Here is a 26464-nt window from a genome sequence, read left to right as displayed (position 1 = left end):
ATGGACCTGCTGAGACAACAAAGTTGAGAACAGTCTAGTGAGGAGAATGATAAGCAACAAACTCTTTCAAGTTCTGGGTATTTGACAATAAACATGGTGGTGCTTAGCCTTTAAGAAAAGGAAAGTTCAAGGACTAGAAATACACAGGATTGTTAGGTCTACTGCACCCTCTAGTGGCCACAAAGAAGACTGCTTGTTTAAAATCCTAGTTTGGTTGAAATTGCAATATTGATGCATCCATACATCACTCTTGAATTTAAAAAATAACCAATTTGCCTTTATGTGTTCTCTGCCTATGTCAAAACAAAACAAAACCTAATATTAAGAAAAGCCAATGCTGCCACAGTTTGATCCATTTGTTCCCTTATACCCTGCTGAATGGAAATACTAATCAATAGAGGGAAAGGCACAGGCAACCTTTCATGCTCTATGGACTCGAGTGAGGACTGACGATAATTGCCTTTGTTGCTTTATGAAAGGGAATTTTCAAATGAGCATCTTTCTAAAACAGCAATTTTTTCACCAAAGGGTTATTTACAAGACAAGGTAATAATTAAATATGCCCAAGACTATGAATCTATTCTCTGCCCAAACCCTTCATTTTTATAATGGGTAATTATAGTAAAAACTTCAATTAACCAGAACCCTCAATTAACATGATTTCCCCTCTTGCACTCTATTTTTAGGACAAAGTGGTGGAAAAAAAATCGTAAGACATCATTCATGTGAGTGATTTAGTCTGAAAATCTTTTAGGATGGAATATGCTATAGTAGGAAAAAATCTTGAATAAAATTACATCCATACCATGATAACCAATACACACGAAGTACGCACATAACAAGAGCCGGAAGAGAATAAATTATTTTGCTGAATATTGTGATATAATTTTAACCTTTCTATTGTACTATCTTTTTAATGTTACATTATTACATATATAAAAATAAAAGAGAAGGTATAAACTGGACATATATACTGCAACATTTTCTACTCTATATCCACGTAGCACTGGGACTGAGACTCAGAATCTAAAATCCTTCAAAGATCTCTACAGATGTCAGAAAAATATTTAAGACTGTCACATCCTATCAAGAAAGAAAAATAGGTCACTTGGGGAATATTTCCTCCAAAATGAGCTGAAACAAGAAGGGCTTATTAGTTAATTTTCAACTAATTTGAAAATAAATGTATCAGGACATTTCTTATTCAGAAGTGTCAGTCTTACTCAAAATCTCACTGTAGTACAAAACTCCACAGAGTAGTTCAGGATAAGTAACCACTCATGAATAGAAAGCTCATGATACCAAGTCCATCTATTTAAAATACTGTTTATTTGTGATTTTACATTAATTAGCATTACATCTAAGAGCAATATCAGATAACATTTATACATTTTCCACAGGACACAGAGGTTCATTGGCTCATTCTTTATGCCAAAGCAAGTAAATAGAGGCATTAGCAAAAGGTGCAAATAGTTCACTGTTGCATTTAAAAAATACTTATGCACATTGCATTCATTTAAGATATATATATTTTTAAAAAGTTATGGAAAAGCATAGTTCACAGGTTACTGTTTCTACATACATTGTAATACAACATAAATGATGTAGAACAAAAAAGAATCCTCAAACACAGAATTAAGCAACTGAAGTTTTCCACTAAGATTAAAACACTGATTCCAGTAGTTAGTGAGATCTAGAATGAACTTTCCAGGCTCCGTTTCAACTTTGCATCATCAAACACTCACAGTCAAACAGAACCAGCCCCGCAACACACTATAATCCATGGAATTTTTTTTACACACCAACTCACCCTCCAGAAATACTTTGGATTATTTTTACCCATTGACTATTTTGGATCATTGATTTTACATTGATTTGTGACATTACTTGGGTGAAAGGAAAAAAAAAAACTATATTAAGTCTAGGTTTAAATTTGTATTTACATTAGAAAGAAAGTTAACTGAAAAGAAAAGAAAAATTGGTAAAAATTAAGAAGTGGTAGTTTTCTCATGGCGGGGGGCGGGTATCAGACCCACTGCATTCTTCTTGTGCCACCTTCTAAAAATACATAACGTTAAAAGGATTTCACCCTTTTAAAACATGAATGTCAACTAAGAAATACAATGGTTTTGGCAGAGAAACAGAATTTTAGCAATTGGGGACATACTGTAAATAAATGACACTTCAAATCCTATCGTGGCCGTGCAGCGTCAACCTAGAACTCTTCTTCTCATGACACCTCTCCTATTCCCGTCACTGCTCACTTCCTCTCTCAGTCTCTTCCTTTCCATGTGGTTACCACACGAGGGCTTTCTCATTCATTAGCAATACTAAGAGAAAAATACATTATAAGGTTCAACTATGAATCTTGTTATGCCTTTAAATGCTCTAATCCCCTTTTTGATACTAAGTCCCTGGATTCTTTAATTATATTTAAAATATACTTAGTACCAAGCAGCCTCAAATGTGCTCTACTGTTAAATGATTGGCTAATATGCTTATGACATTTTTATACTGAATGGTATACAAACGTCTCAACATACAAAAATCATTTTTGCCAGAGTTAAACTAAATAACCCATGTTATGTGTATAAAATCCCCTTCACTGAAAAATAAGGGGGTTTCTAAACTAATAAAAAAGGAACTTTTCAAAAATTATAGTTTACTAAAATGACCCTTTTTTTTTTGCAAACAAAGTTACTTCAGGTGAGGAAATTTCAAACTATGAATAAAATTCCAAATGAATCTTTTCTTAAATTTAAAAGAAACAATTATGTGCCAGTGTATACTAATGCTATAGATTCTTATCTTAGAAGCTTTTAAAGCATTCTGTTAATGCCCATTGAAACAATGGGAACCCAAAAGTTATAGTCAATAATCATGATAAAAAACTATAATCTCATTACCAAGTGAAGCAGGTTTTGAGAAATAAAAATTCTCTCACTCGTTCACTGGTAATTTCTTTCCAACAGATATTATGTAGAAGGCCTGAAGTAATTCAGACAGATATCTGTTTGTGGGGATTATAATAATACTTCATGAGGGCAAAGCTAATCAAAACTAGCAATTATTTAAAAATTCAAAACCTTTTTTGGACATAGAAAATGAGAGATGACTTTGAAAGTGTTTTCATAATATGTTTTTCTTTTAGTAAAACCCTTTCCAGTTCTTAAAAGTCCAGTTTGCTACAGACCCCCAATCTGATCTACCACTGCATGTTAATGATCAACTTATATGTGGTTTTTAAATGTGCAACGTCACATTGTAGTAACAATTATAAAAAGACTATTTAGGCTTCAACTTTCTCCTTTTTTTTGTTCTTTTTCAGAAAAGAAGGAGTGCGGAATTTCTTCTTTTTCTTGGATGGTGATTTTGAAGGTGAGCCTTCAGGTGACAGGACTTCTTCAATTTTTTCTGGAGACTTGATGGTTATCTCAATGCTTTCTATGGTGGTGCTTGTGGTTAACCTGCTTACTCGCTGAGCAAGCTCGTCTTCAACACCATGCACGTCATCCTTGCCATTCACTATCAGGACAGGTACGTCCATGGAGATGAAGCTCTTGGAAAATAGCTCATGGTTTTCTATAAAAGGGGAAGATTTTTTTGTTATTTTATATAGTCAACATCTTTGCTTTATTTTACAAAACTGAAATGCTTAAGCAATGTACTAAGGCATTACTTTGATCCCAATAAAGACAGATGATTATTTTTATAGACTATGGGCCTATTAGCATGAAGCTAATGCTCTTAAATGGTATAAAGGGAACAAAGTTGTTAGAACAAAGAATGAAGGCTAGGTAAGTCCAGTTTGATGACTTGACAGTTTCATTGTAAATCAAGTCAGTATAAATGAGGAAGACAACATACATATATTTTTCTTTAATTTTGGGGTCATCTGGCAATCAAAGTTGAAAAAAAACTTCATGCTTCTGATTGGAAGGCATATGACAAACCAATTTTAATTTCACAAATTCTTAAGAACTATTAGGTTGCCAAAATCCAAATTAAGGTAAGTCAGTATAAATGCTGAACAAAAGTAGCACCCCATAACAATAAAAGAAAATAAAATCATTGGGAGCTGTAAGTAAAATGCATGGTAAGAAACTTACTGTATCAGGTGTTCAATTTCTTTATATGAAGACAAATGACAGAGGGACAGACTCTAAAGATTAACTGGGTGAAGGCTGTGGGAAATTACATTGAATACCTTCTAATTTTTCAGGGATATTTTGCGGTGACTGAGTTTGAGACTGAATTTGTGAAACAGATGAAGCGTCATCTGAGAGTAATTCCTGCTCAGCATCTGTTGGATAAGAGTTTAGTTAAAAGCCATGCAAAACAAAAAAGCATTAAGATTTTAGGAAGGTTAGTGCATACATCAAATACCTGCATACACAGGGATGATCAACGCTTCAGCCATGAGCTGAGCATGCTCACAGTTATCCCACACATCAACCATTATGTGTGGAAAAGAGGAGGTTAATGTGTTAACACTCCGGCTGCTACTGCTAATTTGACATACATGCTTTAAGGAAGCATGGCTACTGGCAGTCCAGGCAAATAATATGTAAGCATTTAGCTTTTGCTACAGTGTTAGAAAACCAAAAATACATTGAGCAGCCAAATGAACGGAAATCTGAAAGCCTCACCAATGATGCTACATTAATGAGGCAAAATGCCTCACTGAATTTTTGAACAATATCCAATTAGTGATTCCTATTGGAGCAATATTAGTGAGCTAATTCAGGTCACAATGAATGTGGAAGAAACTACTTATAAAGTTATATATACAAGGAGATGGTTCTGTTGTGCTATATTTGTTACCTGGCATCTTTAGGCTTTCAAAAAATAAGAGATTAAAGAGGGACATTTTACAAAATACAAAAGTAAAGTTTTCAATCTTATGTTAGAATGAACATAAGTTGAAGAATACCACTTAGAACATTTAATGTGATTATATTAATGAGTCAGGATGACTCCCTTTTGTGACCAAGACACTATCACACTGATGAGAACTGTTTCCTGGATGATCCAGATGTCATTAGTTCTTTCTATATGATATCAAACAGGCACAAAGATTCTTTAACTAGTGGTTCTATTTTGCTTTGGGTAAAAGTTTCAACTGTGTGTTTAAGATGCTCTAAAGCAGAGGCTCTTACCCTCTTTGGAGGTCATAGACTTCTTGTCCTCTACCCTGCACCCCTGACTTCCTTAAATATAAAATTAAGCAAATATTTTATATCATATTTAAGATATTTTTCGGATGGCTCATAGATTGTCTGAAGCTTATCCAAAGACCCAAGACTGAGAACCCTCTCTATAGAATCTCGTATTCTTGAGTAAAAGTGAGCTAGTATTCAACTGGTGTTTTCATGAACACTTCTTAAATGCAACCCTTATTTAGGGTTCTGAAGTCAGAAAAAAGAAACCTCACTAGAGTGCGCATGTGCTTAAGGAAAGTCACATAAAAATTCTAGCATCCCACTTTATTTTAGATTTGAAAATTACAGTAATGACATCTTGAGACATCCAAGAGCAACAGAGACTTTATAAAACACTAAAGCCACATACCTGTGAATCTACAATTATGTCAAAGTAAAACAAAATTTTTTAAAAAGCCACATTTTCTGAAATGTTTAAATCTATTAATTTATCTACGTATACTTTAGCTAGTGATTCTTAACTCATCTGGAGATTTCACTTTACTATAGAAGACTTTCTGCTAGCAATCAGATTGCTTTCTAAGGTAAACAGCCTTCTCTACATGTTAACATACCTGGTCTGTGGTAGCTCTTCACATTTTAATCCTACTTACACTCAAGTAAAGACTGAGAGAGAGCACACGGAACAACTGATGGTAAAGAAACATTAAAAAAAAAAAAATCCTGACTGCCTTATATCATCCAGCTCAAGGGGCTCTGTTAGCAGTGCGGTTAGATGGGGCTTAACTTCAAAGTGAACTAACCTTCCAGGCCTTGCTGTTTACGTTCGACTGTCCTCTTATACTCTTCAAGTTCTCCTTCTGTGAGATGACTGAAGGGGTTGGGAGGAGCTGGTGGGGCATGCTCATCATCTTCAAACTGCATGGTCTTGTGAAGAAAAACACTGACTTGTTACCAAAAGTAACATACTCACATATGTGTATTTACTCACACATACTCATATATGTATATTTATTTTTATATATTTACATATATATATACCCACAACTTCATATACACCCACTTAAATGTATATATGATGTATGTGGCACCCCAATTCACAACACTCATAAGAAATGATAAAGTAACATGTTTTAAAGTATTCTTATCCAGATTAGTGATTTTAGACTACTGATCCAGTAGACTGAAATTGCCAATGATGCTTCCTCAAGGCTGCATAGGTCAATTTCAATAACGCTTAAAAAAAAAGAAAACTAACCCAAGTTCTAGAAACTTCCATGTAACTAAGAAATATCTTAAAAACCAAGAAAGTCAAAAAGCCTTTGTAAAAAAAGGCTTAGAAAAATCAAACTGTACCAAGAGAACTTTTAAAGTCTGCTATGAAAATAAACTTGTACCTATTTGCTCTAGGAAAGAAATTAATGAGACTTTGAGCTAAACCTGGCAGATTGAATCCATGCATTAAAAGCAAATTCCTCCCCAAACCCTACTAAAATGATAGTAAAGGAACAGTAGCAAAAATGGTATAAACTTTTAAGGACCAAAGATGGAAGAGGAGACAACACAGGATGAGCAATGGTAACACAATGGTTGGGAGATGGAAAGCAGGTGGAAGAGCAGGTGGCAGAGATGGGAAAATTGAAGCCTTAGCCCTGCAAAGAAGAAGGCAAAAAGGAAGCCTGCTTGTGTGCCCTGCAGAGGTCTGATAAGGCTCAAGTACCACAGAAAGTCATAGCGAAGAAAGGCTGAAAAGGGACAACTTAGAAGTGTGAAGAAGGAACAGACAGATTCTCAGGTCCCCTTTCCTGTTCCACACACATGAGCATTACTCTCTCATCTCTGCAGAAGATCAGGGGGTTACTCTTCAGAACGACTGATTTGGGGACACAGAATACAGTTAAGGGCTCCCAGGATGATGGCGGCAGACTGGCAAGAGAATAGCGAACTCTCTGGATCAATTAAATGACCCCAGATAAAAGAACTACAGATACTAGCACTCCGGCCTTCCCGAAACAATCTGGTCCACACCCAGGCACCCTGCCGAGGAGCTCACCAGTTCCCAAGCTCTGCACACTCCTGAGCTCCGACTGGCGTTCAGTGTCTCATTCTTAAACACAGACAGACTACCACGGACTTCCAGATACTTGAGGAAAAGTTTCCAACATGGAGGAGATCAGAATTAAGAAGAAAAAGGGAACTCAGAAGAAGTAGACAATAAACGCAGCTGAAGAAAAATTAAAGTTGATATCCTCAGAATAAGAGGGAAGATAGGAAATACTGTAAGAGAAAACAAGACCAAGATATTATATGAAAAAAAATTAAAAAAAAATCTAAATAGAAAATTAAATAGAAGGGTTAGAAAATAGAGTCAAGCAAATCTTCCAGAAAGTAGGATTAAAAGACAAAGAGAAAATAGGAAAGAAAAAAAATCAGAGGCTTAGTAAGAGATCCAACTAACAGTATATTAGTATATATCCTGTGAAGAGGAACTGAAGAACCTCTTGATAAGGGTGAAAGAAGAGAGTGAAAAAGCTCAACGTTAAAAAAACTAAGATTGTGGCATCTGGTCCCATCACTTCACGGCAAGTAGAAGGGGGAAAAGTGGAAATAATGAAAGATTTTATTTTCTTGGACTCCAAAATCACTGTGGACAGTGACTGCAGCCCTGGTATTAAAAGACACTTGCTCCTTGGAAGAAAAGATATGAAAAGCCTGCTGCTAAGTCACCTCAGTCGTGTCCGACTCTGTGCGACTTCATAGACAGCAGCCCACCAGGTTCCTCCGTCCCTGGGATTCTCCAGGCAAGAACACTGGAGTGGCTTGCCATTTCCTTCTCCAATGCATGAAAGTAAAAAGTGAAAGTGAAGTTGCTCAGTCCTGTCCGACTCTTAGCGACCCCATGGACTGCAGCCCACCAGGCTCCTCTGTCCATGGGATTTTCCAGGCAAGAGTACTAGAGTGGGGTGCCACTGCCTTTTCCGTATTAAAAAGCAAAGACATCACTTCACTAACAAAGGTCCATCTAGTCAAAGCTATGGTTTCTCCAGAGGTCATGTACGATGTGAGAGTTGGACCATAAAGAACGCTGAGAGGAGGTTTTCAAACTGTGGTGCTGGAGAAGACTCTTGAGAATCCCTTGGACTCTACAGAGATCAAACCAGTCAATCCTGAAGGAAATCAGTCCTGAATATTCACTGGAAGGCCTGATGCTGAAGCTGAAGCTTCAGTACTTTGGCCACCTGATGCAAGGAGCTGACTCACTGGAAAAGAGCCTGATGTGGGGAAAGATTGAGAGCAGGAGGAAAAGGGGGTGATAGAGGATGAGATGGTGGGATGGCATCGCCGACTCAATGGACACGAATTTGAGCAAACTCTGGGAGATGACAGTGAAAGACAGGCAAGCCTGGCGTACTGCAGTTAAGGGGTGGCAAAGAGTCGGACATGACCTAGTGACTGAACAACAACAATATATAACCTGACAGAAAAAGAAACTGAAGGAAAAAAAGACTACTTAACTGAAGAAATACTTTTAAAAATTCCCAGAACTGAAGGACAAGACTTTGCAGATTGAAAAGGGTTACTAAATGCTAAAAATGGAAACAAAAAAGAAATCTGCTACAAAGCACACCATCATAAACAGAATGCAGGAAGCAGAACCACACAGTGAGAAGCACAGGAACCTCAGGATGAGCCAGTATATCTGGCCTAAAGAGCAGCTAGCCGAGACCTGGACCCTAATGACAGTGACAAAGAGCTGGACCTGAGAGATTACCTGTTACCTTTGACTCTATGAAAAATAATATTAAGAAAAGTTTGGGAAGAACTAAGCCTAATGTATCCCAAATACTAAGCCAATGAAAAAAAGCAAGCAGCTTTTCCTCCGGGGGCAGAAAAGTTGTCTAAGAAAGAAATGTCCAAGAAATGTCATCTTGGAGTACCACCTGGCTCAGCAGTAAGCATTTAAAAATACAAACCCTGAAAGCTACCTAGACAAAACATCGTGATACAACCTAACTGGGAGAATGCAAACGGGAAGCCTTGTGTAAATAGGCTAAATCCTCACCATCCATAAAAGAAGTCACTATTATCTTTCATTAATTCTAAGATGTGTTTTTCTCTCACAATTTCTCATCTTGAAATTGGTATTCAACTTATCATTGGTTTCTTAACAATTATAAATGTCAGCATTTGTATCTCTTTTAGTGATATATAAAACAATGGTACTTCTAATAGGTGTTGAAGTAGATTTGATGAAATAAAACTGGTCTAAAACTGATAAATCAAGAAGGAGAATAAAGATGTTCTTTAGAAACCAAAGTAAATGCTAGAATAAAATCCTTGTCCCTAGAAATTGGGAACTGAAAGTGACATTTTAAGTCTTGTGGATTATCTGACTTTTTAACTTGTGTTTGTATTAACTTTAGTAAAAACAATTACTCGTATTTAAAAAGCAGAAATTACTGGGAAAACAAAGATCATACTGCTTCACGGACTTACAGAAGGCGGCTTATCCACAACAATTCCAGCAAGCAACTGAGACTGTGGTCCTGCTGTTTTCAAGTCATATCGATTTTGTTCTCGAATCTGAATTGAAAAACAGTAAGAAGTTCTTGGGGGCAACTCTGCAGGTGACCTTTGGCTTACTACTTGACCACCCCGGGTAAGGGCTGCTTTAATTCCCCCTCCATAAAGCTCTCTTTTACCATTCTAACAACTCACATTAATCTCCTCCATTCTTCTTGACATGAGATTTCCTATTGTCTTTCAGTGTTAGAGAGCTACATTTTTCACTAATACAGCAGAAATATGTCTAACACTTCTTCCCCATATAGCCCTCTTATCAGAAACTGGAAAAGAGCTGGAGGTATTCCATACAAGCTAAAATTATACAGAATTAAATTGCAAATTCTTTTGTACTCAAACCTCTAAACTTAGCATTAATCAGATTCAGTCACTAGCGATTTAAACATAAAACAGCATAAAAATGCCTCCTCCAGCCACAGAAGACCATGTCTTACCTTATTTCTCTTTTCTAGTACCTCATTTGGGTTGGTGTTTAAAGGAACAAACTGATTTGGATCTTCAATTTTGATAGGTGTTCCGCTACTAACTTTAGAAGAGTCCTCTGCTTTCATCCACTAAAAAAACCAAAAATTTTCTAGAATGAAGCTTTGTATTAAGGAAATACGATAGGTTTTTGACAACTGTTTATTGACTCAAGGGGGTGGGGGCATACGCTGCTAATATGTTAAAGAATTTCATTAAGCAGTTTTTAGTGGTAAATTAGTATATCTCCCATACTAGTTAGAATTAGCATTCACTTAAAAACAAACAAATGTCGGTACCATCAGTTCAGTTCAGTCGCTCAGTCGTGTCCGACTCTTTGCGACCCCATGAATTGCAGCACGCCAGGCCTCCCTGTCCATCACCAACTCCCAGAGTTCACTCAGATTCACATCCATTGAGTCTGAGGTCAGGGGCAGCAGCCGAGAGGAGCTACCCCGCGTCCAAGGCCAGAGATGGCTCCCGAGAGGAGCCACCTGGCGCCCATGGCCAGGGGCAGTGGCCGGGAGGAGCCACCCCACGCCTGAGGCCAGGGGCGGCGGCCGGGAGGATCAACGCCATGTCGATACCATGAAAAACACTAAATTATGCAGCTATTTAAATTTTCTCCTTTTGGCATTTTAAACATGGCGGTGAAAATATTTCAAGCATATAGAGCTTCTCACACTGACTCACATCTAGAGTTGCCACCTGCACTGAAGTTTTATCATGTGATGACAGCTAAGAAGTCATCAAAAAGGACTCAAGACATCTCTTAGGATTTAGTTTTTAGGATTGCATTTTTAAATTCTGGCTGACAGAATGAGCCAAGCCCCTGACTAGCATTTTGCAAAGGGGATAATCTGGTAGTAATCTATAGTATAATGGCACCATAGGCGTGGAAGAGCCTTATATAATTCTCATTTATCCATCATATCCCTCAAAGAAGGATAATATTTATCAAGATTAATGATGACCAGCCATTAGTTCCTTTCAAGAAAATTAATTCTAGGAAACATATGTTCTTTTACTAGGAGATAAGAAATCATATTGACTAGATAAAAAACATTGATGCCTAGGTATTTCCATATTGACTACTACTGATTTGTATGATAGGATGAACTAATTCTGAGTACCTACAGAATATTTAATGATAATGATAAGCACTCCAAAATTAAGCCAAATCTGAGACAAAACGCTGCAAAGTTTAGGATTACCTGTTTCCTTATCTACAAGATCTTGCCTAAGGGTAGCAAAACTTGGCACCATCAGGAGTTGACAACTATTATAGTTCTGGTTCATGAGTACACTATACACTATAAAGCAGTTATCATGCAATGGTTAGAACTGGGCTCCAGAGTCACACTGCCTGCTTTCAAACTCTGATTCTACCATTCACAGATGGTTAGTTAATCCCTCTGTGCTTCAGTTTTCTCATCTATAAAATGGAGGAGAAAAACAGCATCCTCTCCATAGTAGGAGAAATTAATGAGACAATTTATGTATGGCACGTGGAACAAAGTGCCTTGCACAAATGTTACGTAATAAGTTATAGTCATATTATTAATATTATATTCTACTTTCCCAATAGTTTCAAAACAGACCATTCAGTTCATCAGTAACTAGGCAAACCACGTTAAGTAGGGACATACTGTGATTTTGGTCCTGGGGCTCGTCTCCCCATTCCGAGACTCCTCAGGCACGTTCACTTTCATGTAGGTATTTGGTGAGTTCAACCATCTCGTTTTTTCACGCTGCTGCCTCTGTGCCATGTATTTGAGAGGTGAGAGGGGCACTGTATCATCTTCGAAAGAAAAGGCAGTCACAGTGGCTGGTATCTCTACATCACTCTTGTGCCTCGGCTTTTCTCGAATGAGAGGGTGCCTGTAAGCATAGCCTGTTCTATATCCCTGGGGGAGGGAGAAACCACATTTGAAGCAATCAAACTTGTCCCAAACACAGCATTTAGAGGCTAATTCTTTAAACAAATGATTCTTTTGCTGAAAAACAAACAGGGGAAATCCTTCCAAACTCCACATAACTGCCACATAACACTAGAGTTGAAGTTAAGCAAATTTCAAGATCTAGTTAAAATTGATTTCAGCTGACAAAGCAATTTCCACTCACACAACTATTTCTGACAAAGGTAATTTCAAAACTGCTGACCAGAAACACTTTCCAAGATATAAACTGGTTTTCCGGAGGCCAAATCTCAGTGCTCATTTAAGTCTTTGTTCCTGGGTCTGAAGGCAATCTACTTTCTGACTCTTAGCGGAAGAGGGTAAAAATCTAAGATAAGATGACAGTTGCCTATTTCCCCAATTCTTAAAATACACCAAGTTCCTTCCTAGGGTCACACTGCTCCCAGAGGAGTAATGAGCATGTTCCCAAACCACAGGGAGGAGGGGACACTTGGTCCTAAATCTGGAAACATGAAATCAAGTTCACCGTCAATTTTTTACCTACCAAGTTGTCCAGAGTCCTCATCAGCCCTTCGAACTCAATCTCGCCAACCTTCCACTTTTGATGGGAACCCATATTCACTCCTCCTCCTCCAGATGCCGCTACAGTGTGAGTGGAAGCTTTGTACTTCTGAAGGTCCAGCACAAGCAGATTGTCTACCCCACCTGCCCCCGCCAGTGCCCGCACCTGTAATTGACGGCACAGTATTAGAAGCACAGAACTGGAAAGACTGGAACGAGCACTTCACTTTGTAAAGGGCACAAGTTTGATTCTGCAAGTATCTGTAACATGTCTTCAGGCTACCAACAAAGAAAACTTGCGAAAGCAGGCAGCTTTAGGAGCTTTTCCATCTATCCATACCTTCCAGGGCTCTGACCCTCCCTGATGGAAAACACATTTAGAGCCATACCCTTTAACATATTTCAAGAAACTGAACTCTCTTGCCAAATTTTAAAGTTCTTTCCTTGCAGTTTTCCCATGGCTGTCCAGTTTAAACTTTTGTTGAAAGTTATAATTTTAAAGGAATATAAACACCATATTGTGAATTTAAGAATACTGAAGCAGAAGTCACCTCGTTATTTCAATATAATGAAGCTTTTCATAGCCTCATTTGAGAAGACTGACCATTAAAGCAAAAAAAAAAAAAAAAGTTGGTTATTAAGTTAAAGTTGGTAGGAAAAGTACACCGCCTCTCTCCCCTCCTTTTTGCAGCCCTTCCAATAAATTCAGATTCTTACCATTTGCTTCAAGAGAATCTGCTTGGTTTTTCTTAAAGGGGGGAAATTAGGGCTGTTAAATACACCCAGCTTCTCTGGGGTTGATAAATATCTAATCCATTATAATAATGAGGCTGAAGCTGTGGAACGTCTGGAAATTGCATGAGCTCCTAAAATTTCTGGTGTTGCTCTTACCCTTTTTTATAAAAGTGACCACAACACAGCTGATCTTTGATAAATGGCAGTCATCTTTGCTCCTCAATTAGCACCACACCGCTAGAGGGTGAAAAGGGAGCAATGTGCAACTACACCGTCTTGAAAAGTAGGATTATGAAGAAAATTATGTTTATGAAGCCCTTAGATTTGGTGTATGTGTCTGTACATGAATTTTAATTTTCTTTCTTCCTGTTTTCAATTCAAGAGATACTCAGTTGACCCTTTTTACTCAAGTGAAGCACAACTTCTCTTAAGACAAAACAAAACAAAACAAAAAGCCACCAACTGATAGAACTCTGGAAATAAGTAAACATAATACCCAACCCAACAGATAATAAAGCAAAAAAAGGCAGGGGGAGGGGTAAAGGTTTCCTTACTTGAGTCTCACAGGCTATCTGCACATTAAAAATGTAATGAAAAGCCTCCTCGACTGTTTCTCCAAGTGCTACCACACCATGATTTCTGAGTACCAGCACCTAAAATAGAATCCCAAAGCAATCACTTTAAATAACTGGCATAGCTCACACTGCTTTCATCAACAGTAACAGCAACAAAAATAGCTCCTTTGATAGAGACTCTACTACACACCTTACAACTTGGCCCCAGAACTTTCTGCAGTTGAATTCTCTCCTCCTGTTCATCAAGTGACCCTTGGTAGTCATAATAGGCGACATCTCCCAGGATCAGGGACTCTTGAGAAATTGGAAGGATCCCACACTTCATGGAGGACACCTATTTGATCGGGTTCATGCCAAGATAACACATTTGGTTACTGATTACACCTTCACAGGAAGTGGATTCTTCAGTCAGCTCAGGCAGCACTGGCCAATTCACTGTGCTCAGCACTCCAGACTCCTCCCATTTTAGTTCTTTGCTTCTTCAAGAGAAAGAAAAGAACTTGGGGATTCTATTTACATGCTGTGCCAGATATTAGGAAAGAAGCTTTGCGCTAAAGAATTCAATGACGCAATTATTAAACTGATTCATTAAAAAATGCAAATGCTCTCTCCAGTTTTTTGCTAGAACAGTAGCACTTAGTCCAAAGGGCCTTTTGCTTTCTTATGCAGATGATTAATACTTTGAAAATGACTTCAAAGGGTGGGGTCTGAAAGAATGATTATAAAGTATCATGGAAGGAAAGCCATGGAAATGACACACTTCCCAGGGTCACTGTTGGTTTTGGCCCTTCAGTGACTTACAGCTGCCGTTGCGAGGGTATGGATGTGTATCACACACTTAACATCAGGACGTGTTGAATATATTGCAGCATGGGGACTGAAGCCTGCATGGTCAATTTTCAAATTAGTACTTCCCTGATCAACCACTTCTCCTATTATATTGACTTTCACCTGGAAAAATCAGAAAGACATACTTAATTGGTACACAAGCACTAAAGTTTCCGGTGTTCCACAGCTAAACTGGGGTGGGGTGGGGTTGGAGTTGGGGTGGGGTGGGGGGTGGCAAACTTTTTTGTCAAAAGCCAGAAGGCAAACATTTTAGATTTTGCGGACCTCTGTTGCAACTACTCAACTCCGCCACCATAGGAGAAAAGCTGCCACAAACTACTGTGAAAGAATGGGTGTTGCTTTGTTCCCACGGAATTTTATTTACAACATGTAGTCTGCAACAAAATAGCATTTAGCAAGAAGTACAGTTTTTAAGAGACTGAATAACTTCAGCTCTTCGCTGAAGGTCTGGCGTTTACTGAACTCGCTGGAAAACGTCCATTTGCTAATTAACACTATAGCACTAGAATCAACAAAGTTCCTACCGCCCTAGAGGGCAGTGACAGTGCTCCAGAGTACAAGTATGAAAAAATAAATGCTAGAATGTCACACCCTACACTCACACCAACTGAACTTTGTTTAAATCTACCTATAAAACATACAGACTTTGTGTGTGTGTGTTTAAGCAAATTATAGTACAGAAAAAAAAAAATCAAAAGATTCTCTTCAAAACATGACTAGGTTTATTGATTAGACCAATTCACTTATTAGGCTCTTCAACCAGCCTGTTTTTCTTGAAGCCTAAAGTTCTTTAAAAAACCAACATTAACTTTCCAAATTCTTCCCTGTTCACTAGTGAATGTTTTTCCATCCATACCTCTTCTTGTTCTGTCCAATACTAAAAGCTAAAAGCTGTCAGAAAAGCACAAAGAAGCACAGAAAAAGTAACATAGGAATGAAAATTGTACCAAATTGGAGGCTGTGGCTTCAGAAAAAGACAGGCCTCTGGGAATTATTATTATGTGGTCTTGCTCCTTACTTATTCTTACCTGGGAGAAACAAAACAAAACAAAACAGAATTACTAGGAGGTGTTTATATTTCACACTGTAAACATGACTAAGAATATACTCATAATGAATAACTGTAAGATATCTGGGTGTGTGGGGGGGTGGACAAAGCAGAAATTAAAGGCGTGCAACATGAAACTTGCCTTGAAAAGTTTTCTTCCCTCAAGCCTTCAATACTTGCTAAAAAATTCTGACATTCTGACATCAGGTCTTCATTTACTGGCCTTACCGAAAGTGTTATTTTGGGAGTTCTAAGGTTGTTTAGGGTCAGCTCATCTCAGGATAAATGAATGCCAATATTATTCAACCCAGTGAGATATGACTATAATTTTGATTTACATTATGGAAATTAAGGGGAAACAGGCAAAGGAAAGAGAAAAAAATCTCTTCCTAGGAAGGAATTAAGGTGGAAAAGAAAGGGGAAACCAAGGAACAGCTGGAGGAAGGAATGAAAAGTCGTAGGAAGATTGTATCTCATATCTGTGCCATTTTCATCACACATTATTTCCATACCTTTTGCTTCCAAATATTGTCTTGTTTCCAAGTGTGGCAACAGGAAAACAAGATAATGATGAAGAATGGGGAAAATATATTTAAAAAATAAAGACCAAGGAGGAAATCTTTGTCTCCTCTACTTTCCCTGCCCCAGATGCTTTTTAAAGCATTAAAAAAAAAAAAAAAAAAAATCACTGGCTCTCAGATATAATTAATACACAGAGAGAAAATCCTGCCATGAGGATTTCTTTTCAGATAGATTCTGTGACTGGTCTGAATTAAAGAAACACAGGTAATAAGTGGAGAAGAAAGTTGGGGTTAACTGTAGCCTCTCAAAGATAAGGTTTAAATCAGGATGAGGTTGTGGTCCAGCATGCTACATTCAGAGAACAAGGTTTAAAAACTGGACTTCTGAGTAAAGGCGAGGAGAGCATAGTTGCCTTCAAGTTGGGATTTTAAAAAAAGGAACTGAAAGCTGAAGGACTCACTGAGATGTATGTATTTGTCAGGTGGGCCCATCCAAACAAGTCTGCAAGTCTGTACAGGCTGGCAAGTTTACAACGAGTAAGCTTTTCTCCCTTCACGTATGAGGATGTATCTGCTCCAGGAAGGTCATTGATAGGTGTGACCATGCCGAGACCTAAGAGCAAAAATTGGGGAGAGAGATTCAGGTCAAATAATTCCTTACCTGAACATTAGTTGCCAGAAAGCAGCCTGAGTCTGGGAGTGTCCCAGCCTGTAAATGATGATCTGAAACTTACCAGCCCACACAACGTTGCATTAGCTTATCTTCCTCTAGGGAAGCACACTGAGTGAAAATATGTATCAGCTATTGCCTTGCTGTTTCATCTAGTACTTGGTAGGGAGTGATGTTAGGGAGTTAGGCTCATACCATGGGTGGGAATATGGTCACATGATCCAAATGGTAATAGCTGATAAGATCTAAAAAAAGCTACCTTACCTCTTTGACTTTTATTCAAACAAAAAATATTTAAGAATGCAATTAAACGGTAGTCTAGTTTCTGCCCTCACCAAGCAACAAAAACTAGTCTCAACCTCTAATGACCCAATCACTAAATTCAACTTTTACTGTCTTCATTCTCCTGGCTACCATTACCCACCTCTTTCCTAGACTTCTTCTCCAGGTCTGTGTGGTACTACTGTGGGCCTCTTGGCCCTTAGCCCTACATACTCTTGTTAGGGTGCATGGCACATGTCAGATAATCAGTATTATAGAAAAAGTGGATCAACTAGCTCAATCTTTCACTCTTCCAGTTTCTCCCAAGTGGGAAGAGTGAGCGACGCTGGAACTCATCGTTCCTCTCACCACTGACCTGCCACCCCCGCCATCACATTCAAACCTGTTGAGAAGTCTTCTCTCCCCTTCCTTGGCTATATGCCCTTCTCACTGATCTCTCTGTTCTCATTCCCACAACCACTACTCTAGCTCAAGCACTTATCACTCACTCTGGGACTCTTTCAAAACTTCTTTAAGCAGCGTGTGTGTGCCAAGATACTGACCCACTTGGGTTCTACCCACACCTTGTGCACTCCCACCGTCATGTCTCTTTGCATGCCATTCCTCTATTTGGGAAGTACTTGAATTCACTGAACTCATACTTGTAAATCTTTAACAAAAAAGAAAAAAAGGAAGTAGCAAAGAAAGAAAGAGGAGGAAAAGAAAAGTCCCTGAAGTCTAGGATTCTGTACCTGCCCAGGTACAGCAGTCAGTTCTGTGCATGTCTCTCTCTGAGACGTTAAGTGCTTGAACTCAGCAAGTTATGACTCTTGGCATCCTTACAGTGTTCAGTCCACCAAACTGGCGCTCTCTGTAAAGGCCTGTTGAATGGATAAAATGTGCCAACACCTCTTTTACATCAAGTTCTAACTGCTACTGCTCAATCATTTTAAAGTCTGGTTAGTTGAGCTCTCTTCTTTCATAAACTTCTTTTGGTCCACTTCACCCCATAATCCATTCCAACTCTGAGTTCATAGCAAGATGACTTAGAAAAAGTCAGTAGACAATTTCTTTTGAGTTGCTTTGTAATGTTTCTCCTCTAAGTTACCTTGCAGTTTTAATCTTTTGTGCATTCAGTGTATGTCTCCTCAACTCAAATATGTGTTTATCTGGGGCATGGAGCACATTTTATAACTATTTTGTAATCCTCCCAAAGTCTAGTAAATGTCTGGTTGGTATGAAAAAGTAAGAGACCCTAACACTATGTTACTGTAAGTATTAGATGTTATAAACTAAAGTACTGAGCCAGATCAGAACATGCGGCTAGAAATGTACACTGTTCAAAGTGGAGATGAAATTACAATTTTTCAAACTTTACAAAACTGACGTACTGAGGGGAGGTGAAGTAAAGCCCGAAAAAGAACTGGTCATGATGTAATCTGCAATCTGTTGTAACGCTAGTAATCCAGTTGGATTGTGGCCTTTCTTCATCTGTTCTTGAATAAGGCATTCCAGGTCTTCCCGAAAGGCCTGTAATACACAAAAGTAATCACTGAGCACATGCATGTCACGTGGAGCAGAATGACCCCAACATAACTTGCTCTGATATAATCAATCATTCCCCCATTCCTCTCTGGAATAACTTTCATTTACACTATTTAAAAACAAATACAAAGCACAAAATAAGAAAATTAAAACACTGGAAGCAGCTGCAAGAAGCTTGCTTTCAGGGGATGGAAAATCATTAGGCATTCTTAATGCCTAAGAAAATGAGCTATTACAACATCCACAATACGAAGGCACGGGTAAAGGCAACTCTGTTAATAATATGCAACTAGAGCACCCAGTATAGTCTGATGTAAAAAGAGACCCATTCCTTGCCCAGCAGCTCATTATCTAGGTTAGGATAGACTCCTTATCTGAATGGAACATGCCTGACTATAGCAACTCCCAGCAAAAGTCTTCACTAAGACGTAGTAAATCAAGGCTTCCATTTTATGATTTCCATGGCAATTCCTTAGCTCTATAAACTATGAAAACAAACTCATAAAGAGCAGGCAGCTGATTACTCCCCTCTGCAACACTATGCTAAAGAAAGAACTTTTCTCCCAATTCCGGGTACTAAATGTTCCTGTTTTGGAGCTCTGCTTTTCTTCTTTTTGGGAAGGGGGATGTAAGTGTGGCAGACAGTATTTATACAAATAAAAACACTGAATATTAAAAGAACAGTTTTTATTCCAGTATGTTTTGAGTTGCTAATATAATTCATCATTTGAAAAATCCCCCAATCCTTCACATTAGTTGAATTAGCTGGCTTTGTATTTCTATCACACTCAACCAACACTTAGTTTATTAATCATATATTCTCTTGCTCATGTCTATATTCGTTCACTTTAAACATGAAGGCTCTTGCAATGTAAATTATCCAGACCTTGCTCTTCCATTTGAGATTAGTTACATGTGTAGCAGAATGCCCTGCTGGAAAGTATATTCAGTTTGTTCCCACTTCACTTAAGAGGGAGAAGGCAGAATATACTGCTTTGTAATCATTTCCTCCAAGAGAGCAGGTATAAACACCACAGAGATCACTGGGAAATTCTCCCGAGAAGAGTGACTCTCCTTTGAGTCCCTGTGAGTAGTCTTCCTTGTAAGACTGGGAATACAATCTCCTGGAGTGGCTGCTTAGATGGAGCCTTGTTTAGAGATGGCTGAATACATCTCAGAGGTTTTCAGAAGGAAGAATGTTTTTTAAAAATTTAGATAACAGCATAGAAGCTCATGCTGAAAGGGAAATGTGGTTGTAAGGCTACGAGGTGGTAATACATATTAGAACTAGCCCTGACTCATGCTTGCATTGTTTTTAGAAAACAGTTGAAAGGCATCTGTGATGTGAATTCAAAGAGCTAAGTGTTAATAACTGTAATCTTGGGAGCTCAACCATGGAGCACCAAAGAACACCTTAACTGAACTTAGCTCGGGAAGAGCGTAGGAGGTCCCTCTTCCCTGTTGCACCGTGGTGGCCTGCAGAGGCATCTGAGTCAGCAGTGAACCTGCATCTCCTGTTGCGCAAGGGTTTCAACAACACCACCATGTGGCAGGGAGAGGCAGGGGCAACGGCAGTCAGTGGTGGACTGAACAGACTCTGGTGTGGCTCTCTTATAGACGCAGACATGTGTACCACACACCACAGCATGGATATGGAAATCACTGATGAACCTTTCTGGACTATGTAAACCACTTTTAAGTTCTTGGGACAATTTAGGGGAAAGCAAAAATTCCAAGAGAAAGATGCTGCTTGAATGATTAATTTAAAAAATACTAGTTGTGACCATATTTGAATTCTGAGTTCATAGTGCAGTTTATACCAGTTAAACATGGTTTTCCTTTTTCCTTGTTAAACACAAATCCTTGGCATAATTATAAAAAAATTCTAACCATCTAACTCCATTGACTTTTATCTAGTTCATTTAAGTATGTGATTTAAACCAGAGATACTATCGTATAAAATATCCTTGACAAAGACACATTATACTTATCAGAAAACTCCATTAATATATTTCTAAGACCTTGTGAACATAAAACGGCTGTGAGCTGCATATAAGATAGATGGGCACCTTCATACTGATGGCTAACATGAGTGTTTTAACATGTTTAAGGCTGAAAGGAAAAGAATCTTCCAGACATACTCATTTATCTTTATATAAACTACAAAAAACTTCTAGACATCTGGCAATGGGCCAATCTGTTCTTTTGAAACTTTATCTTCCCTTCAAAATCAAACTCTATTTAACCTGCTTCAATTCAAAGAAGCTATAACCAATATTCTTTGATTCAGTGAGAAAAAAAAATTATACCTACTATATGTATCACAATAGCTCTGAGAAGTAGGCATTATTTATTTTATTGAATACTGCACCTTACGTTGTTTCAGCAAGAATTTAAGGTAGATTCCATTTAAAATGACACAAAAATAAATATCAGTAAAAAAATCAAGCTAAAGAGAAAATAAGCATATGGAGGTTAGACTGAGCCAGGAATGAGGGTGAGATACAAAGAGCACACTATAAAATTGTATCATTTGTTAGAGATGGGCCAATTTTTATCTAAAGTTTCCAGCAGCCAACATGAATCAAGACAATTACTCAGTATGCTGATTTACAATGGTTTTAAGAAAAAACAAAAACAAAACCAAGTAGTTGCTCAAGAGAATCACAATTATTTACAGTCCTGATGGGAAATTTCTGCTGGGTGTATTGAGAAAGCTAAATAAGAAAGGTTGAAACGTTTGTTCAAGGTCACAGAGCTAGTAAATGTCAGAGACAAGGACTCAGGTCAAATGCTTTTTTCATCAGTGAAAATGCCTTTTTAAACAAACTTCCATTTATCCCATAAGATAGTGAGTACCATCCTAAAGCTTTGAGATGATCCACGGTGTCATAGAGGAATGCGTACGCCCTTCTGAAATTAAGATAAATATATGAATTTCCCCTTTAAGGCTAGTGAGTAGCTTCTATGCAGTACAGGAGAAGAAAATAATTTTCAAAGTAAATGAAATGTTCCCAGCTTTTTCATATAGTTGACAGTGCTTCAACAGATATGAATTCTTTGATTCCAGAAGATTTAATATTTTTTGTCATGAACATTTATAACTCAGTTCTTAATGTTGCAAATATTTTTGAAATATTGTTCAGATAATTACCTCAGTCATAAAACTGTTAGTATAAAACTTACTAATGATATAAAACTGTTTCAGCTGGCTTTAAAATTTTATCAATAAACATATTAAGCTTTCATTAAAATATTATGTTAAAAAATAAAAATTTTGTTTGTCTTTATGGTGGATAGTTAATCATGTTCCTACTAAAATTCATTATTAATAAAACAATCCTTTACAGTTGATTCATTTGAATCTCACAATAAAGTCCTGAAGCAGGCAATTACTTCTTGTGGTTGCATAGCTAATAAGTAAATGTAATACTGATTCAAATCTCTAACTCTCACGCAGGTATAGGATATCTGCCTAACTGTATCAGAGACGAGTTGTGTCACTGAATCCAGTTACAGGTGTGCCTTGTTTTACTGTACTTCAGTTATTGTGCTTTTTTAGATACCGTGTTTTTTTCTTCTAAATAAATTGAAAGTGTGTGGCCACCCTGTGCAGAGCAAGTCTAACAGTGCCATTTATCCAACAGCATTATTTTAAAATTAATGTATGTACATTGTTTTCTTTTAAGACACAATGCTCTTGGACACTTAATAGACTATAGTATAATATAAACACACAAAATCTGTGTGACTCACTTTATTGCAATGTTTGTTTTACTATGGTGGTCTGCAACTGAAGCTGAAATATCTCTTAGGTATGTCTGTACAGCTAATAAGGCAGCAGGTGTGCTGTGGTCAGAAGCATGAGCAAACCTCTCAGACTAGATTAGAGCATTCGGTTATAATGATAGATAAAGCAATAAAAATTATATAGCAGATCTTGGAGTACCAAAACTTGCCCTCTTACAGCTAGGAATTCTCCCATCAAAGCAGAATGAGAAACTCACTTTTAAGTAGGGCAGCAAGATCACATGCTGGGCTTCTGAAGTCAGATTAAACCAACAATTCCCTAGGGTCTCTGCTAGAAGAGTCAGGTTAAAAGATCAAACGACACACACACATATGTGGTTTTACAGCATAAACCATCTTCCTTCTCACATGGAGAAAAACAGAGAAGAGGGGGTACTGGGGGTTGTTACACCCTGAAGACATGAATGCGCTAAGGCAGAATGCCAACTGAGTGATAGATTCTTTAGGGCCTTCAAATGCCAAAATATAGTCTAATGAATGATGATTATAATTTTCAAAGTGTTGTCAAGAAAGCATAAAACATTAGCAGTATTATATTTAACCCTGTGTACATACATTTCCATAAAACAGTCATCTACTTGGTGCTAGGCACTGCACGACATGCTTCATGTTATTTAACTGTCAGAATCATCATGTGAGGTCCACTTTTGCCAACAAGGAAAGAGAAGCTCAAGTTAAGTGAGTTTCCTAATGTCACAGTGCAATTAAGTGGTGGTGAGCCCAGATCCAAAACAAGCACTGTATGCATGTACAAAAAATTGATACAAGCAGATTAAAACTAGAAATGATGAGAAAATGGGCTGACTTCTAACTTGGGTCACAACAGTCTGGTACTCCAGGATCCCTACAGTCTGTTGGGTCAGCTTTTGGCTGTATCTCCCATTACTACCTCATACTCTGATCCACAACATGTGTTTTTCTATCCTTGCTCATTGTATTTCACCAAATGGAAAAGCTGGCTTCTACCGTTCCTCCGCCAGATGAATTCTTACCCTTTATACTCAACACTCATTTTAAATACCACATTCTCCTTGAAGTCTCTCCTTTAATCACCAAGTTAGGAGGGACCTCCATATTTCTTCTCTTCCCACTGCACTCTGAATTCTTTTAACATTTGCCTACACTGCAGTCAGGGCTTTATCAGGACTGTGACTTATTTTTTCTACTCTACTATGCAGTTAAATATCTGATGGCTGGGACTGCGTTTTTCCTATTTCTAGAGAATCCCTGAGTGGCCAGTTCAGTGCTGAATTATTATAGTTGGTAAGTTAGAGCTTCTTTTCTTTGTATTTTCCTAGATATAAGGAAAGAAAGCAAAGAATCTGATCTCATCTTAACTGAGTTAGTGATAGGAAAGATCCATTTCACACGTGATTAGCACTGGAATCTGAAGCTCTAGAAAACAGTCTTATCAGTCTGTTGCTCGAATGAGAAACTCCTCCTGTGTAATTAGGCCTGTCCATCATCTAAGGGAAGAAATTCATTTTTTTTTTAAACTACGAAGTGAATCTTCACAGAAAGTTGTAAATTTTTGAAAAGTCATTTAATTCTTCAATTTAAACAAAATCCTACTTGAAAACTTGGTTTGTCCCCAGAACATTATAGTTGGGATAGCTCCCTCAGCAAACACATGTCCAAAAAAGTGTGGTTAAAAAAAAAAATCACTAGGTGAAAAGCAAAATGTTTAAGTTAGAGAGAGGGTGACTTTAAAGGCTTCTCTGACTCTCATACTGTTTTATTTGGTACATCTCCTGTCAGTTAAGGGAGTGATCCTATAACTCTGAATTCATAAATGTATGGATAAAAATAAACTTGTAAAAACAAAGGATTCAGAGATTTGAGATTCGTGTAAGGTAAGAGTATACTTAGAGTATACACACGTGGTGGTGGTTTAGTCACTCAGTCATGTTCGACTCTTGCGAGCCCATGGACTGTACGTAGCCCGCTAGGTTCCTCTGTCCATGGGGTTCTCCTAGCAAGAATACTGGAGTGGGTGGCCATTTCCTTCTCCAGCGGATCTTCCTGACCCAGGGATTGAACTCGGGTCTCCTGCACTGCAGGCAGCTTCTTTACCGACTGAGCTAATATATTCATGTATATTATAAGCCAAAAGTAGGAGCAATTTGAAATATCAGATCTTAAGGCTTCTGCCTTAAGAACGTTCAGAAGAAAGTGGTAATAAATAATTTTTATTTTTAAATCACAGGAAAGAACCTATTTTATAAAAGAAACTGATGATGCAATAGTTTTGGTTAAGGCTAAAAAAAATTATACAGACTGACCTATAAGTAATGTCTAACTTACAAAAATCAGGTTAACAGAAACTGATAAATCTCAGAGCTGGATTTTAAATAGCCACAGCTGGGTGTTGTACCTCATAATAATTACTAGAAAGAAAAACTGGAGCAAAAAGGAAAACAGATTACAGACTTGCTGCTCCCAGGGCACCCTGCAATTATGTTATTAGATCTCTCCTCAAGTGGAATTAGGAGCATAACAAACTTACTTAGAATTTCTCCATTAAGAAATGTATTCATTTGGAAATAGATTACCACTGGTCCTGTTGAAAGGAGAAAAAACACATAAACCAAATTTTCTTCTGGATGTTCTCCTGTATCTACGTGTAATTAATATAGAGCTAAAGGTTAGAATAATATCTTTTCTTAAAGCTGGCATTTTAATAAAATTGCTAACAAAGTTAATGAAGAATACTTCCATTTGAAACTCCCAAAGTGACCAGATAAATCTTGGTAATTCTGACTTATTCTAACTAAGGTGACCTGTTAAAATTTTAGGCCTTAAGTATAGTGATAGGAAATTCTAACATCAATATGACTTTGAAGTTTCTCCTATCTTTAAAATAAGTTTGAAGCATTACATGCTGCCCTGTTATTAAGAAACGTTAGTGTGTCACAAGGATCTACTGTATAGGACATGGAATTCTCTGCTTAATGTTACGTGGCAGCCTGGGTGGGAGTTTGGAGGAGAATGGATACATGTATATGTATGGCTGAGTCCCTTCGCTGTACACCCGAAACTATCACAGCATTGTTAATCAACTATGCTGCTGCTAAGTCACTTCAGGTTAATCGGCTATATCCCAACACAAAATAAAAAGTTAAAAAAAAAGGTGCTAGTGTGTCATGGGCCTGACCAACCAACATCTACACTGCTGTTGTCCTATCTTTCAGAGTAACATTACACACTTCTCTCAACAAGTCTAACTGCTTTGATAGTGATATGACTTTAAGAACTTTCATTCTTCTTCTGAAACTTGCCAACTGTTTTTCATTTAAGCCGTACAGTTCAGTAGGAACTTATTGGACAACATTCAAGTGTTTAATGACTCAAAACCCACTCAGCCATTCATATATCCGTCCATCCAAGTATTCAGAATTTACTAAATATCTACAATGTTCTGAAGTTCTCAATTTACACCTTTCTTTAACTTTGATGAGGCCCATCATTAAGTTCTAACCGTCTGCCCTGGATATTTCATTCTAAGACAAGGGCAATCATATATGTCTCCAAAGACACATATATGTCTCCAAAGACATATATACAAGGAGTATATTGGACAAAGAAAACTTGTAGATTCTCTCGAGTGCATTAACAAAATCTCTAAGTAAGTTTATTCACCAGCACTTAATTTCTAAGACAAATACTTTATTAAAATTAAAAAAAACTATGTCAAAAGGCCATGACATTTCTAGAAAGAAATAGTATTTGGAGTTGAGATGAGACAGATTGCTCTTCTATTTT

At 37.7% G+C, this 26464-nt stretch overlaps 1 protein-coding gene across 1 annotated transcript in view; it reads right to left on the bottom strand.

Moving 5' to 3' along the window:
* Positions 1-3289: 3289 nt before the first annotated feature.
* Positions 3290-26464, bottom strand: part of ADD3 (adducin 3) — a 126746-nt gene continuing 103571 nt past the window's right edge. The window contains exons 3-15 of the mRNA XM_052660784.1: positions 18739-18877; positions 16878-17029; positions 15795-15875; positions 14800-14949; positions 14189-14332; positions 13978-14076; positions 12672-12854; positions 11858-12115; positions 10181-10300; positions 9660-9746; positions 5966-6089; positions 4208-4303; positions 3290-3582 (exon numbers count right to left, since the gene is read on the bottom strand). Coding sequence (XP_052516744.1) covers positions 3290-3582; positions 4208-4303; positions 5966-6089; positions 9660-9746; positions 10181-10300; positions 11858-12115; positions 12672-12854; positions 13978-14076; positions 14189-14332; positions 14800-14949; positions 15795-15875; positions 16878-17029; positions 18739-18877 — 1926 coding nt within the window. The remainder of the gene's footprint in view (positions 3583-4207; positions 4304-5965; positions 6090-9659; positions 9747-10180; positions 10301-11857; positions 12116-12671; positions 12855-13977; positions 14077-14188; positions 14333-14799; positions 14950-15794; positions 15876-16877; positions 17030-18738; positions 18878-26464) is intronic.

The sequence above is a fragment of the Budorcas taxicolor genome, chromosome 23 (assembly GCF_023091745.1).
Source record: "Budorcas taxicolor isolate Tak-1 chromosome 23, Takin1.1, whole genome shotgun sequence".
In the NCBI taxonomy this organism is placed as follows: Eukaryota; Metazoa; Chordata; class Mammalia; order Artiodactyla; family Bovidae; genus Budorcas; species Budorcas taxicolor.
Note: the sequence above shows the minus strand (reverse complement) of the source record. Positions and strands in the feature narration are given on the sequence as shown.